General features: G+C 32.8%; 1 protein-coding gene across 3 annotated transcripts in view; it reads right to left on the minus strand.

Moving 5' to 3' along the window:
* The window catches only part of LOC105256169 (lachesin), a 228,239-nt gene extending 212,728 nt beyond the window's left edge, over positions 1-15,511 (minus strand). The window contains exons 1-3 of one of the 3 annotated variants that reach the window (XM_025414679.1): positions 15,263-15,511; positions 13,289-13,543; positions 4,568-4,679 (exon numbers count right to left, since the gene is read on the minus strand). In XM_025414679.1, coding sequence (XP_025270464.1) covers positions 4,568-4,640 — 73 coding nt within the window. In that variant the 5' untranslated portion in view covers positions 4,641-4,679; positions 13,289-13,543; positions 15,263-15,511. Of the gene's footprint in view, positions 1-4,567; positions 4,680-13,288; positions 13,718-15,262 lie in introns of those variants that run through there. The other 2 variants (XM_025414678.1, XM_025414680.1) reach the window with 2 other exon arrangements.
* Between the last annotated feature and the right edge of the window lie 1,899 nt (positions 15,512-17,410).

Here is a 17,410-nt window from a genome sequence, read left to right on the forward strand (position 1 = left end):
ATCAAAATATTTGACTATGTTAATTAATATCTCTTGATTTATTATACTTATTTTCTTGTATCTATAAATACTTTTATCTCTAAAAGAAAAAGAATCGATTAAACTTGATACATAAATAATACATGGAAATGGTTATATTTATAAATTTATGAATAAGTTATATTTACACTTCGCGAAATAAAAATGCGACATAGAATATAATAGATAGAAATTTTTGATAAATAAAAGAGAGTTCTTATAAATATATAAAAGATTAATTTAACTTATTATCAAGAACAATAGCTATTTTTCCAGAATAATTCAATATGCTATCTAAATTAATTTGTTTTTCATAAAATATAAAAATATTGGCCATTATAAATAAAAGTCGACTAATTTAAAAAAATATTCCTAGGAAATGTCATGCGTCAAAAATACTCGCGGATATATTTAACACCTCAAATCGAGGTCAGTTCCACATCTCAGCAGTTACACTTTCAATTTATCGATCGTTATAAATTGTAAAGTATATTTTTTTATTGCTAAGTTTTTCAAATTCTTATATTTTGCAGTTTGCATCATTCAAGCAAGAATTGCACGCTTGATAAATATTAAATCTTAGCATAAAGAACAAGCCATCTAAATTTTTTCGCATCCAAAAATAATTCCAATTATAAATACCTGACAGATTTTGAACTTGATATGTATTTCAAGTGTAAATTATTTCACAATTAAAAGAAAAATGATCATTTTATCATCGCTTATCAAACTTATATTATTTTGCATATATATATCATAAATTTCGAACATGTAGAAAGTAAAAAGATCAGATTTTTCAAATTCTCATATCGAGTCCCAATCCTTTAATCTAACGTACAGCATGCATATTTTTAAATATATATGCTGATTCTCCACGTAGCTTTTCATCTTATAATATAAATAAATCTAAATTCTCTTTGAAGGAGAACAAATCAAAATTATTCTGCAAAATTACTCTCAGCCAAGCACGAAGCTTTTAAGCTCACGCTACATATAATAAAATAAGATTACGCGTGCTGGGATTAAGGATTAAAATTCGCGATAGTAATATCTTCTCTAAATAAGTAATATTTCGCGATGAATTTCGCGCTGTAACGCGCACCATCATGCCATTCCGCACAGTCCCATTGCTCTATTCAGGTCCGCCCGCTAAACTGACATTATTGCGCGTATAACGCGAGTGCTCGGCGTATTCGAATTTATTCGGTGTGCGAGCCGTCGACAGGCTCGTTCGTATGCATAGCCCGGCATGTTGATTGGCTGGCACGCAAAGTCGTGCTCTCACGCCGCCAAAGTCCGTCGTCCGTGACTACTCTGTGTCGCATCAGACGGATATTGCATACACACGCGCGTTGTATTAATATGTATTTAAATTAGTGCCTCAAAGCGATACGAAATTACGATGCTCGCTACCACTATAGACGGTGACAAATTGCATGCGCATTGCTTAGGCCACGCGTCTAATCTCCATCAGCTGATCCCCATCGCATCGTTTTGCAAAGTTTACTCGCGAGAATTTTACCACGAATTTTTATTTTTTTTTTCAATCGACGCGAGAGCAAAAATGAGAATGAAAGGAGTTAAACGTGTACGTTGAATGAATAAATAATAAGATATCTTCTGAATAATTTGATCGGAAAAACGATTTATAATCAGAAAATGATAACAATGCGCAAAACGCTTCGAGTACGCAAGTGATACATAATTATAACCGATACAAGCGTATACATATTTATTTATGTACCCGCGAGCATTCGAGGGATCAATGTAAAATGGAATCGGAAAATTACTCTGATATCAATTTTCTGCAATACAGAATTTTCTCGATACAGAAACAAAATATAATGACCTCAATTTTTGCAATTGCAAAAATTACTGGGTATAATGTGAAAATAAGAGGAAAAATATAAAACGTAGTTTCTCAAGACAAATCGGATATTAAAACTTTTAAGAAGAATGAAAACTCTTAAAAAAGAATAAAAGCAAACGCAATCCGCAACGACTGAAGGATTCTATATTAATTTTGTTTAAAAACGTTTAAGAGTTTTATAAAAAGTGCTGTATTATATAAAATAATTCCGCACTCCACTTGTGATTTATCGTTCAAAAATTATTAGTTTAGGTCGGAAAAAAATTACCATTAGTCATAATAAAAACATCAATATTTTAACCAGATACCGAGATAGAAATTAGAAAATAGCGTTGCAGAACATCCGAGACAACGAGATCGCTGCTCTTGACACATGAACACAAACGACCGCCCGAGGCGAAAACCTCAGAGTGATGTAACGAGTTACGCAACTTTATACAAAGGTAGCTGGGACGTAGTCGACAATAAAACCGTATTTCGATATAAGTAAAAATATTTTATTATATTTTATAGAAAGCATGAAAAGAGTCTCAATAACGTTACACTCGTTCGGTCGTATCGAGGAAGGAAATGACAGAAATGTTGCCGTATGCAGAAATCTCACGTGGCATTCGTGAGATTGATGTAACACCGAGCAATACGTCATACACTTGCAGAACAGCAGAAACCTCTTAATCGCGAAAAAATTGGAAATTAATAATTACGAAACGTCAACTATACACACGCACTGAATGAATGCTGCACGCCATTCAAGTGTAGTATTTTTTATTAATTACTAGGGACGCGGTTACCCTATTGTATACATAAATCAAAATTTTAAAAATTAATCTTTAAATTTATTTTCATCGCGAAAAAATGAGAAAAATTGGAAATTAATAATTACGTCAAATATATACACGTACCGAAGGAATGCGGTACGTCATTCTAGTATTTTTTATTAATTAATAATGCGGTTACCCTATTGTGTATATATAAATCAAAATTTTAACAATTAATTTTTTAATTTATTTTCATCGTTGTCCCTATTTTCTAACTTGTTCTTTGTTTACATGTATGTATATACAATATACATGAAAATACGAAGAAAAAAAATACCTGAAAATAACGGAAACAGTCTGTGACACTTCGCGAAGAACTTGCGCCGACCGGCAACGTTCCTGAAATTTATTACACAAGGGCGTTGTATTCTTAATTACAATATTACCAAGTTATATCAGTAGACGCGTAAATCCAATTTAACACGGATATTCCTCGTAGTTCTCGAGGAATCCAAGGCATTTCGCTATTCTGTGTTTCAGTCTGTCTCTTTTTTTTTCATCTCTCATAGTCTTTTATTTCATATCTTCAGTAGTTCTATTTCATTCCCTTATTTTTAGTCAGTCTCCCTTTCATCTCGCCTGACCAGGCGCGTTTTCTTCGGAATAAAGTAGATACTGTTGCATCAAATCGTTTAAAACTTGGAAAATAGCCGCTAAGGCAAAGCAAAGTTCATCCCATGGTGCTCTTTAATATATCTTATTAGAGAAAGTGAACAAAAGAGAAAGGGGAAAGGAGAGAGAGGGTGGAGCTTATTATTTAGCGATAATTACGAGCTTTTAAAATAAGATTCAAAGCTATCCTTAACTTCTCGTTGAACGAGCGAGAGACGACAACTCGGCGAGATATTATACGCTGAATGGAAGATTAATTAACGTTAATATAATGATTAAAAATGTGCAATGTGCATTAACCGCGAGAGCGTGCGATTTTTTTTTGAACGGTTATTCTATTCATTTTCTAAAACATCATCACATTGAATTAAAATTGATAACCTTACCCTGAGAATGCAGATAAAGTAAAATGTTAAACAGTACTTTATTTTTTATATTACAGTAAAATATTAAAAAACGAAAATTTATATTATATACATCTTGTGAAGCATTTTACCCTCTAAAAACCCGCACTTCTCTAATGAGACTTTGTTAATTAGATTGAGAAAAGTGCCACACTGCGATATGTAAAGCATAATTCGATTAAAACTTGCAGACGAAAATGTGAAATTTTCACGATTAACGATCGCGATAAACAGCCATTTAACAATCTGCAATAGAACCGTACGATTTCAGCAACAGATGCTGCCACGATTGTCTTCTGCTGTTCGTATGTAACAAACCTGTATAATTAATGTATGCACGCTATTTTGCGTTGTTACCCGAGTACTACGAATGATCGTTATGATCCTAATGACGGCGCAATCGCGCCTTATCGAACCGCAATAACGTTCGGTTATTATTCGTCGTTGGATTATACTACTGTAATCAAGTTCACCCTTGGCAGCAATTCAACGTATAATTGCTCCAAGTCAAAGCTTGTTATAAATCACAATAGAACCGCCGAAAATAATGCCAATTCTCCGCTGCACATACAAATTCGAATATTGCAATCGCGATATTCACGATCGAAACATAAATACGCAAATGGAACTCGTAATATTTGTCACTGTGTAAATAACGCGTAAACCGGGAAATTAAATTCATCGGAAGCGTAGAGATATATTCGATACATTTATGCCTTACGGCGGATTTAATCACATTATACCGTAACGTTGTTATATTATACTCTTGGGAGAGTTATACCTTGTGAAAAATGTCTCTCTTTAAATTCCAATATTTTAATACTTTTAAAATACACCCCACATACCTTGACACATTATTGTGATAATATGCAGTATACTGATGGTCAAGTATCGACTCCTTCTCTGTCGGTCTGCCATTTTTCCCTCGATGTCTCCTCTTCAAGTTCCAAAGATGATCTGTAAGAAGGAAAACGAGGTCGATCAGTCTCGCCAAAAGAGAAATGATGATCAGTTTTGTCAAATATTTCTCATGCCATCCCTTGATTAGTTTTTTTCAGTCAAAATGAAATGAAGCAAGATGGATGGTTAAAAGTATAGGATACGATTGTAAGTGATAAAACGTGTTTATCATTAATGACATAGTCCGCTACGATCATTGCCCGCTGTTGTCGACGAACAAACAGATCGCGCGGGGTTATTAGTGGTCCTCGGTAAATAATCCTATTCTATCATTAAAGGCACGATATAATAATCCAGCACATACATCCAGCACAATGCACGAAGTAGAGAACGTATGCGCCCGCCAATCTGACGTAATGTATACGTGACCAAATGCATATTGCAATATGCCGATTGGTCGGAAACGCACACAGTAGCGAAAGCATTAACGCATGGCTAAGTCGATGTGATACGAGGAATACGATAATTAATGAGTGTCCAATGTTAATCAGACTTATATTTGAAATATGTGTCGAGGAGGAGACGCAATTCAAGTTCGCATTCAGCGTCGATACGCTTCGATAATTGTTATCAATGACGAGTCTCGAGGCTCAAATCGGCTAAGGATGATTCGATGAATGAAACAAGCTAATTGCAATATTTATAATACAAACTGAGCAATACGTGGATACGAAGAATGTCATTGAAAATATGGATAAATGGGAACGCTGAGAGAGTAATAAAAAATTCTATTTATTTAATTCACATACGCCGATATCTATACTCTTTATTTGATATATGCTGACATATCCGAACGAGGGTGTATTCAATTTTAATATGAAATATTTACTTTTGTAATCTTGAATCAATCATGTAACGCAACACACGCATATTTCATATCTATCACTTCTTAACTGCGAATTTCTGCGTAATTTGGAAATTCAATTGGATTAATGCAAATTTTTCATTAACTAATAAACGTTGTTAAACATTCCCATGCGCTTCTTTCTAAAATATTAATATTATTATTTTTCGTACACTTTTTAATAGTGTTTAATTATAAATTATAAAGCGTAATACTTAAGAAAGACAGGAAGTAAATATATTTCGAATTTTTATATTTTTAGACTTGTGATAAATATTTATCACTATTTCTCTATTATTTATATACTCCTTCATACATATGTATGTAGATATCTGTCGAGATGAGCTAGATATTTCCTAGATAAAGCTTGCAGTGGAACGAAAGTTTTTGCAGGCCATTATACGGATATTTAAAGTGCAAAGAGCCTTCTAATATTACGCGCGTAATGCGCAATTCATAATGTTATCACGAGTTTTACTGGATATATAACAAGGATTTCCATAACGATGCTATGTTGATACTCGAGCCTGCGTCACCACAGCCCTGAGAATTTACTTCTACTATCGCGCTCGCTCCATAATTAGCAAACTCAGTTACGTAACACCGTTATATAACGTTCGCGTTCCTTTATCTATTTTTCTCGAAAACTTGCTCGTGACAGGCTCATGGAAAAATGTCGGGCACACATAGCTACGGGCAATTTTCGGTGTTGGTTGTTTATATTTATAGTAATATAAAACACAATGTAATTATTAATAATTAGACAATAATAAATACAATGTAAGGAGATTGTGTAAACATACATAGTAAAAATTGTGCGTCCATATGTTAAAATTTTCTTGCGTTACCACGTTTTGATTAGTATTTTAATGTAAAATTAACATACAACATATATATTATTATTTTTATAACGTTTTCATGTGTTACATTTATGTCAATTTTATAACTTGACACTTTGTATATGTCTCTTAGAAATGGAATATTATTTGAGCATTTTTAACATAATCATTTTAAACAATCAACATGTCTCAAAGTCAATTTAACATTCTAAGAAAAGTTTAAGTAAATCTTGAAATAATCTTGAACTTTGACATACAAAATAATCAAATTTACTAAAATCAAATGTTTCGATTACAAATAATTTAAGTTAAAATAATTACTATTATATGTTAATGTCCTCAACATTTCTTACGAGTTATTGCAATTATTTTTTCAGTAATTTTTAATTAATTTGTATGTAACATACGACGAATGAATTATTTTAACTTAAAATTTAGAGTGAATTTTCTGGGATGTGAAAAATGTCATTTTATTTTTTATGGTGTATAATAACTATTAGATATAATATGAATTTGTTTCAAAATATATAACGAAAACGTATATAATTAAAATATTATATTTGTTTTTAAAATTTTATTTGAAATCCACAATTTCATATCTCTAATAAAAATAATCGTGAAAGTTGATCCTGATTAAGTTGATATCATTCACAAAAAATATGTATGAAAAATTGCAGTTGTTAATTATTGACATCTTGATTATATGCAAATATGTAAGCGTGTCACGTAAGGAGTCACATAGTTCAGGTATCGTCGTGTTATGTCACGTCTATTCGGTGAAGACCGCAGTTAGTGCATGCTAAACTTTGAGGGCATACATAGCTATGTTTACGCTCGAGAAACGAGCATCCGAGAGACTGAACGACGAATAGTCATGAGATGCATACCAAAGTAGAAACAAAATTTTGACATTAATCCTTTAAGCGGTAATTTCTTTTTTAGCGAAAGCTCTTTCTCAAATAAAATTGAGTTAAAATTCTAGTCGGTATAATATTTTCCATCGCGTTTTATAGACTTTTTATATTATTAATTATATAAAACAATATAAAACTTGAATTGATATTTGCTCTTAGTTTAGGAAATTCGTAACATGACGTGTAAACATAAGAATTAAATAAGCAAGTCAAATACGCCGCATATTCAATATTGCAAAACTCAATGGAGGAATATTAAAATCCTACATTTAAATAAATTATTATGCAGATGAAAAAAAACAATTGCATATTAAATTAAATATTTTCAAATTCCATTATTGTCGTTTCAAAATGTTGATACAACAAATACGTTTAATTACATAAGCAAGCCTGGCTCTTAGTAAATTACTAATTAATACGACGTGACTCTTCCAACATTCTCTCGCATTCCACTTGACATCTCGCTTCCGGAAATCGATCCAATTACCAAGTGCTGTCATACGATTCGCGATTTTGCAATGGCGCCGTAACAATTATTATATCACTACCGTTTACAATTACTCCAGTTGATCTCTTTTAAAACGGCGCGCCGATAGTTTAATCCAATTGGCCCGTTAGTAGCGTAAGCCGGGATTCGACGCGTCGCGTCGCGTCGCGACCGCGACGCTCGAGATTTACGAGGCGATTTACAAATTGGCGGTTATTGTGCTCCGCTTCGGAACGAAACTGTCCCCTAAATCAAAACGTCTGCCGGCATTCATTAAACGTCAGGCAAATCCGGGAAATTGGCCGCTCGCGACGCTTCCGCCGTCACCGCGTCGTGCCACGACGTCGGTCGTTAAGCATTGCCTCTCCTCCTTTGCCTGGACCCTCTGTCGTGACGTTTCCACCTCCGTTTCCGTTATACGCGCTCGTGCAATCCCGGCGTGCAACGACGCCGCTCCAAATTTGTCGGATTTGTCGTCGATAAGCGTAAATTGGATAAACCGGTTTGTTTTCCCGAAACAACGCGCAACCGTGAGAAGTAAACACGCAATGTCGAAAACAGCTCGCGAGACGATAACGTCCACGCATGCCGATAAAATCAGCAGGCTATTTACTTAAATCACATCCCGTTTTAATCGCCGACCCTTTAGTTTTTCGCCCGGATTTCCGTTCCGACTAACAATCTAACAAGCTATTATGTAATACCTTGTATGATAGAAATTAAGACATAAATTTTACGATATCAAAAATCAAAATTAATGCATCGAATGCAGATAATGCTTTTATTTAATTATTGCAATTATTATAAATTTTTCTCCTTCAAAAAGATATCTTAACCAATCAAAATAAATTTTATTATTTTGAATAATAATAATAAATCAGAAAGACATAAAATTTTGTTTCCAAAAGAATGAGAATGAAATTTGTATGTTAAAAAATTAAAAACAATTATTAAAATAATAAACAATGTTACTAAAATATTTAATTTTTAATCCAATCCAATAAAATAATTAAATCCAAATTTTCAAATCTTTATAAATCTTTATAATCATATTCTTGCGATGTAAAAATATTCCATTCAAAAAATTCAAAAATTGCGTTCAAATTAATCTTATAAATACAAATTATTATAATTAAGATAATTAGAAAATTGTTGATATTTGTTTATTTATATTTTTGAATATGGATTTAATATTTAATATTAAAATATTATACCGATTGTTTTAACTAATTTTCTCGAAAACATACATTGATACAATTAATTGAAAGTAAAATCGAGATGCTATATGCTAATGATATTCACATAAATAACTTTTAATTGTAGTAATTAAGTTTCGATTATAATATATACGAGCAATACCGTTAATAATAACAACAACGAGCATCCGATGGTATCATAAATCATACTCTGGAGCTATACATTTATACATTTATACTGTAAACGTACGATGAAGAAAATACACACACAAATCAAAAATAAATTGTAATAACATATTATATAAAAGATATATTTTTGTAAAATTTATATAATAAGAAAAATGTTAAATATGAAAAATTAGAATATTTTATTACAATTTCTTTATCTTTCTCGACACGAATATTAGGCATTTAACACTTTAACATGGTTAAAGATTAATAACCTAGGTAACGAACATATATCACATACAGTAAACGTAAAAGCTGCCGAAAATATCGACACAATTGCCGTCATAAGTGGAGAAACAGCTCCGGTCGTAGTGAACCCGCAACGTTCAATACAGAACATCTTTATTTTCTTTACGACGGGCATTACTTTTATTATCCGCCGTCATAAAAGCACGGGTGAGAAAAACAGCTGGGGCAAAAAAAAACGTTACAACGACTTCTTGCTATATGATAGCCAATGTCCAACTTGATCCATACTCGTCCACCCAAGCGTCTTTTTTTGTCCACTTGGCGATTAGCGACAACGACGTAATCCAAGAAAAACAAAATGGACGGGATATCAAACTTTAATTTGCTATTTTGTCTTAGTAATAAAATAACAGCTTCTTGTAAATACAGAAAGATGATGTACACTTTTCCAACTCATTAGAAATTTTCGACATTATTTTTAAGTCTTTTAGGCATTAGAATTCTACGTTAGCGAACAATTAGCGAGCGTTAATGTTTTAGAAAAAGATTGTGTCCAGTTGTCAATTTATATTAAGCAGAAATCGCAAGAATCGAATCTAAATTCGTCCCAGAATATAAATTTACCCTATATATAGATAGATAAATAATTATTACTCGATAAAGTTTGGTTTCCGGTGATTTTTCAGACAAACAAAAAGCTGTCAAAACTCTTATACGTCCATATTGCATCGATATTTTTGTATACCCAATAACAAATAAAGAGTGCGGTATCGAATCGATTGAAAGTTTGCGAGGTGAGAAAAGTCTGGTCGTACAATGAACGTTTGTCAAGGACCGGCCAGCAATAAACGCTGTTGCAGAAAATAAACCCTCAAATAAAGTTTGAAAAATACCATCATTCATATGATAAATTTCGTTATTTTTGCACGATTTAAGTATGATATAATATATGAGATGTGGCAGATAATATCAATCGATAAATAAAATTTTGCACAATTTTGATAAGAATAATTTTAAATTAAAATATATCGCATTAATTTGTCACATAAGCCATAAAGCCATTATTTCTAAAAGAATACAATCTATAGCGATATATATACATATTTCTTTTCTCAATTAAAAATTAAAAATATTTAATAAAATAAGATTTTATTTATTTTACTTACATTAAACATTTTTACGCGAGTATATATAAAACGGTACGTTAAAATATTAATTAAATTTTCTTAGAGCTTGACAGACCCTATAAGGTATATATACAGTATCGAGCATAAAACTCCACGTAATACGTCATAAGCTCTTGCCGAGGAATTTAGAATTAATTATAATAGCTTGAATTTTAACGGTATCGAATATTGATGCATCCAGAAGAGAGCCTGAAGAAGTGTGTCACTCTGATATAATTTATTATAATAATTAAATTCCCCGTTACAGAGAGAAAATATATAATTGCGTGTATCCTTGATATTAATATCTCGTTGCGATTCCATTTCGCAGTCTCCCTCGTAGAAAATTTCAAAATAAATCGCAAACATATCGCGCAAAATGTGACAAAATACTGCGTAATTGCATTCCGGAAGTGAACGGGTTGAAAAGCAACTGGACGTGTTTCATGTCGCGGATAATGGCTGACATGCGATTCAAATCACGCTCTAACGCGTATAATCACGTATAATATCACGCATAATTATCATTATGTCGCGTGAAAAAAGTACATTTTTAAGATTAAGATTATTTTCTGTTATTTTATCATTTTTATATATTTTTTTAAAAGAGTTTATTGCTGGTTACTATTAATATTTAAGAAAAAAAATCAGAAGATAAAAGAAATGAGAGAGAGAGAGAGAGAGAAATATATCACAATTAAAAAGATTTTCTTTAAAATCATATTTACGATTTCTTTTTATAAACGTAAATCTTATAAGCGCAAGTCTTTATTTACACAATGTTACATTCATTGGGATGCAGCATTGTTAATTTCCATTAAGAAACATCTGGCTTCACCGCGGGATTGTATCTAACATCTTCTTCTCTACTTTCCCACAAAAATGATTGGTAACTCAGTCCTGCCTCGAACAATGTTCGCGGGGACAATCGCAGCTCTCAGCTCATTTATCTATTATTAAAAGTTTTTAACTACCGGCGTCGAGCGGCGGCAACAGACCGCGTTAAGATGGCGAGGGCGAGAAAGGCAGAAAAACGATAAGAAAAGCAGGGAGGGAGGTGAAAAAAATTAAAGAAGAAGATGAAATTCTTTTGCGGGAGTTTCTTCGGTACACAGCGAACGACCGTAAGAATGAGCTCATTCAGATCAGCATTTCTTAACGAGGAAAGTTGCGGTTACTAACGTTTGTGTACCACCGCGACAAACAGAATCTTGAGATTACAAAAACTCGACGATCGCAGGTGCGTTTTTATACAAGTCGGATGAATAGCACTGCATTATTCGTGACAATTTCAGGGTCAAAGAACGCGAAACTGCGACGATACACAGTAAAAAATTGTGCGTCCATATATTAAAATTTTCTTGCGTTACCACGTTTTGATTAATACTTTAATGTAAAATTAATGTACAATCTATATGTTATTATTTTTATAACGTTTTCATGTGTTACATTTATGTCATCTTTATAACTTGACACTTTGCATATGTCTCTTAGACATGGAATATTATTTTAAGTATGTATTAATATAATCATTTTAAATCAACATGTCTCAGAGTCAGTTTAACATTTTAAAAAAAGTTAACAAAAATAAATGTAAAATTGTGTCAATTATTTTAAACATACATGTTAAACATTTTTAATTTGTCGATAAGTAACATACGACGAATGAGTTGTTTTAACTTAAAAGAAAACTTTTAGAGGACTTTCTGGGACATGTGAAAAAATGTTATAATTAACATTTTATTTTTTACTGTGTACGTATCAATGACAGCGTGCGCTTATGTTGGAGCAACATTTCTTCGGCTTGCGATTATTTCTCCGCACAGCGAGGAAATATGTAAATATCATTTATGCACGGTAAAAATTATGATAACAAGCGTACTCTGATAAAAAACTAAAAAATTGTGTATTTATTTTGGAACGGTCTTGCTTTATGCTTACGATCAATCTCTGCTACAAAATATGCGCATCGTTTACACGGTCCCCGATGCGAACAATAAAGAATATTTTTTTATAAAACAAAAGAAATATATGAATATATTATTTGATCGACAATACATATATCTTTGTAACTGTAAGAGCTCTTTGATTTGAAGTATACTCGGGGGAATCGTTTGAAGTCATCGACGAGGAGTTAGAGAACTATCAAGAGGAAAAGAGAAAGACAAAAAATGAAGTGAAAAGATTGGCACTGTTACGTAAACATTCTCAAAGCTGAAGGATGTTGGACAACAATCTGTCGGATTCGATATATTTGATTTTAATATTCGAGCCTCGATATAATCTGTTTCTAATAATATCATAGAAACGATATATTTTGTAACGAAATCACAATAATAATTTTCTAAATAAATAATAAAACTTAATACATAATATAATAATAAATACATAAATAGCATTGTATATGTATAATAAATAATATTACAAATATATAACAGGTACATAAATTTTATTAATATATTATCGGCGAGAATAAAAATATCGTGCATTATTTATACGTGACATTTCTAAACCAAACACGCAAATGTCAGCGATAAACAAAGTCGGAAGGTAATAATCGAGCGAGCGGAACGGAATTCAAGCAACGACAATATAATGTGCATAACGCTCGGCTAGATTTAATAAATAGGCACTTTCGAATTACACGATCAGATTGGTCTATAACTCTTTTCCCGGTCGCGGCTCCGAATCGCCGAGATACGTTATACACCCTCGCACACCCCCCACAAGAGATAATACGTACTTTTTCACGAGAGTCCGTGGATTTCCCGGGACATATCGTCGATGATCTTCGCACCACCTCCGACCGAGCCGCAACTATCGATGAGTCGATGGTGCTACCAGCGCGATGCGTCCGGATGTCCATGAAACATTTGTCTCACTGCACTTTCGCGACGGTCCTCGGTCGTCGAATTACAAAATCGCGCAGAAAATCACCGTTGTTTCCACCGTGTCGGAATGGATTGCCGCTGAAGCACTCGTGCGTTTATTTTGCCCTCTGGTATTTTTCAATTATACTTGACGACGGGTTTTTCGGACAGAATGAGTTATTAGCACCAATTGCATTGACCGCGTATTTTTTTTTTTTATAGATACTTGATGAAAACGGCTTAATACACGTTCATTCACTTCATTCGAGGAATCTATACTTTCATTTTTTAAGAGAATTTAAAAGCGGTTTTTAAAATTTACATTTCCTCAAATCTCTACCGTCAGATCTGACTTATAAATAGACGAACAAGAATTAAATTCTCCTTCTATTTGTAAGTCAAGCTGTTCTCGAAAGGAAAGGATATTAAATCAGGTGCTTTTAATCTAATCGGAAATACGTCATGAAAAAATTCATGCAGCAAATGATAGAGCTCTGTCTGCAATCATTTTAAAATTTTGATACATCACTCTTACGAAAAATAATTTGATCACCCTTAGGAAAAAAAATTGCCTAGTATACTTCATATTTTTTGAATATTTCCATCATAGAAAATATTAAAATTTTCTCTAGGTAAGAAGTAGAAGATATCGCGAGTTCTACTCTTTATATCAAAGATTTATCGGCGTAATCGTGCGTACGGTATACGTCGCTGACAATACGATTATTCGCGGCTTCTGATCGACGATGTACGATCGATTCGGAAATATTATATTTCCGGGACAAGCGGTCGCCGAGCAAACGATCGTCAATGTACGTCATAAATCTATCGAACGATATGCACGCCGTCAAACAGAGATTTCGTACGAATTCATGCTCGAGCCGAACGATGTCGAGACGTTAATCAATTGCGAAAGAGAGAAGGCGTATTTTTCAGAAAAATTACGTGTTTTTATAGAGCCTTGTTATCGCGAAAAGATACAACAGTTTAAAATTTGTCTGTCATTTTTCTATCTTGCATAAAAAATCAAACGATCGTGAAATCGACCGAATCAAACGTTTATCAAATTGTTGAAATCGTTCATTAATCGTTGAAATTACCAGAGATTGAATAAATTATTTTGAAAATATAAATCTGGAAATTATTCAAGTAGAAACAAAGATTGTTTTTTATTCTTCCTTTAGAATATAACTATTATTTTTTTAAAATATATTCACGTAACAACATCATATCGTTAGATAAACTCATTTGATAGATGATAGATTTTAATAACGCGTATTGTATAACAAATATTTTAAATTCTTCAAATAACAGACTTATGTTATTTTCAAAACAAATGGCTCAATTTTCCTGCTGCTTCATACATGAAAACACGTTGAAAAAGATTAACAAACATGTAATTTTCCGGATAGATATCAATCCTCGCAAAAGAACAACAACACGAAAAATCTCAATAGCAGCAGAAAATAGTAGCTACAACATCACTAATGAGACATTAGCATGTCGTGAATTGAAAACGCGACGATCAAGGATATAAATCCATAGTCCAGCGTCGAACATCTGTGGAGGAAACTTGGAAATCACGTGACCCGTCAATTCCTTCGTCAGGGCTTCAAAGTCCTCCAATCTTCCTTGTACATAGCGCCCATAGGCGCGTAACACGAGAACGTACCCGGATCAGTAAACCGATTCCGAACTTCTCTCTCGAAATGACGACCGGAGAACAAGAAGCGAAAGAAAAACTTGGTTTCCGTGCAACTTCCCAAGCGATCACGCGCGAACTTGAGGGAAGCCCTTTGTATCGGATCCTCCTCGATCTCGCGCAAGAGAAATCGAAAACCGCGCACCTGCGAAACTATGTGGATACGAGGAACAGAACTTGATCTCGATGCACCCACTCGACTGTCGAAAGTTCGCCGAGCCGAGTTCGCTTGGCGTTTGGTCGGTACAAAGGACGCGTTCAAGGGCAACGTCGACCAACCCCCGACACGACACAGCCGCGACACACCGGACTTTAGCACGACGGCATCCCGAAAGCCCCTTCGACCACGTCGCGGCTACTGCTGCTGAGTGCTGGCTGATGGTGCTGGCTGGTGGTGCCGGTGCTACTGCTCGGTACCGCGTATATACTGCACGATGAACACGGACACGCGCGCTCGACCCCTGCGCGAGCGCAATGCCGCCGACGATTCCGGCAGTAGGGGGTTGTTTGATGCCTGCCTCCTTCGGAAGATACTTTTGCCGGTGACTCGACGTCTCGTCTATGCGCGCCAAGGCGCGTGACAATTGCTGCCGGTCTAGCTTGTAACCTGCATTGTCACTTGATGCAATTGTGCCAAAGAAAGAGACAGAGAGAGAGAGAGAGAGAGAGAGAGAGAGAGAGAGAGAGAGAGAGAGAGAGATTTGAATATATGTATATATTTATATTTGACTATAAAGAATACACTAGGGGATATTATATTTGAAAAATAGCTTGATAAAATTGTAATATTTAGAAATTATGTTATTAGGCTTAAAATATCTTTTATTTTACTTATTTATTTGTATCTCCTAAGCAATAGTAGTCCTAAGTATTTTAAGGAAGATAGAAGAAAAGAAGAAAAAATATGTCATAGTTAATTAAGTGATTTACAAGGGAACCTCGCCAATCCAGAAATTCTGATTTTAATGAAATTTTACACATATGTAGAAAGGATAAATTTTTAGAAATTTATAGATGAATTTAGAAATTTTCAGTTGTGCTGTCCAAAAACAATTTTAAGAAATGAAACCATCTCTCGATATATTTCAAAAAATTGAAGTTTGAAATTCGATATATTTCAAAAATTTGAAATATCGATATACCTAAAAAAATTTGAAATATCGAAAAATATTTTATATCAAAGTTTCATTATTTCTATTTAACTATATTAATAAAATTTTGGACAAATAATTTTTTTCACAAATTTTTTCAAAAATTATTTTTGAATGTTTTAACCATGAAATTTTTGTATAAAACATTTTTCGACATCTTAAATAATTTTCGAGATATCGAGAAAACCAAAAAATCATTCTACATATGAGGTATGAGGGGTACTTTGCACTTTAAAGTCGCTTTTGGGCAGCAACTGAAAATGTCTAAATTCATTTATTTACCCTCCCCCTACATGTGTAAAAAGTTTTATCAACATCAGAATTTCTCACAAGATTCTTTTGTTAGCTTTAATATTTCAAAAACAAGAATTTTATAATCATTTGTCCACCATTATTAATCTCCTATACATATATCTATTTGTATATCCTAAGTAATATAAGTGTCCCAAACAGGAAACTTGTTAAGTAACAATTGAAAATCAATATGAAAAATATAAATAAAATAACATAATAATAATCAATTGATAGCTAAAAAAAGAAAAATATAAATCTCTTAAATCTTGAATATCTAAGCGATAAAAAATGCGTTTTATGATTATTTTCTTAAATATTAAAATTGTTTTAATACATTACTTCTACTATAATGCAAAATTATTTTTGTAAAAACAAAGAGAAATCAAACAAAAATTGACGATTAATAAGAATTCGGTGAAAAAGAAATAATCTAGTTATTGATATAGTCGTATTATATCGATATATATATATATATATATATATATATATATATATATATATATATTATAGTCAATTAGAATTTTAATAAAAAAATCAATGCTCTCTTACTAAATGTCTCGAATTTCTGCTACATATAATATATCAAAACAATTCTCAACGATATTTAATAACATACATAGTCAAAAGAGAAATAAAAAATCAATCTTTTATTAAATATTTTACTTTATTATGCATGAAGGGGAGAGAGAGAAAGAGAGAGAGAGAGAGGTAAAAATATTTCATGGTTAATTAAATGATTTAATGATCATTTAAAAAGTGAAGATTTCACAATCATATATATTATTAATTTCTTGTATCATTTTTTTAACAGTGACAACCTTTTTAATCTCGATTACGAAAAAGATTTG

The sequence above is a fragment of the Camponotus floridanus genome, unplaced genomic scaffold (assembly GCF_003227725.1).
Source record: "Camponotus floridanus strain SB8 unplaced genomic scaffold, Cflo_v7.5 scaffold87, whole genome shotgun sequence".
Taxonomy (NCBI): domain Eukaryota; kingdom Metazoa; phylum Arthropoda; class Insecta; order Hymenoptera; family Formicidae; genus Camponotus; species Camponotus floridanus.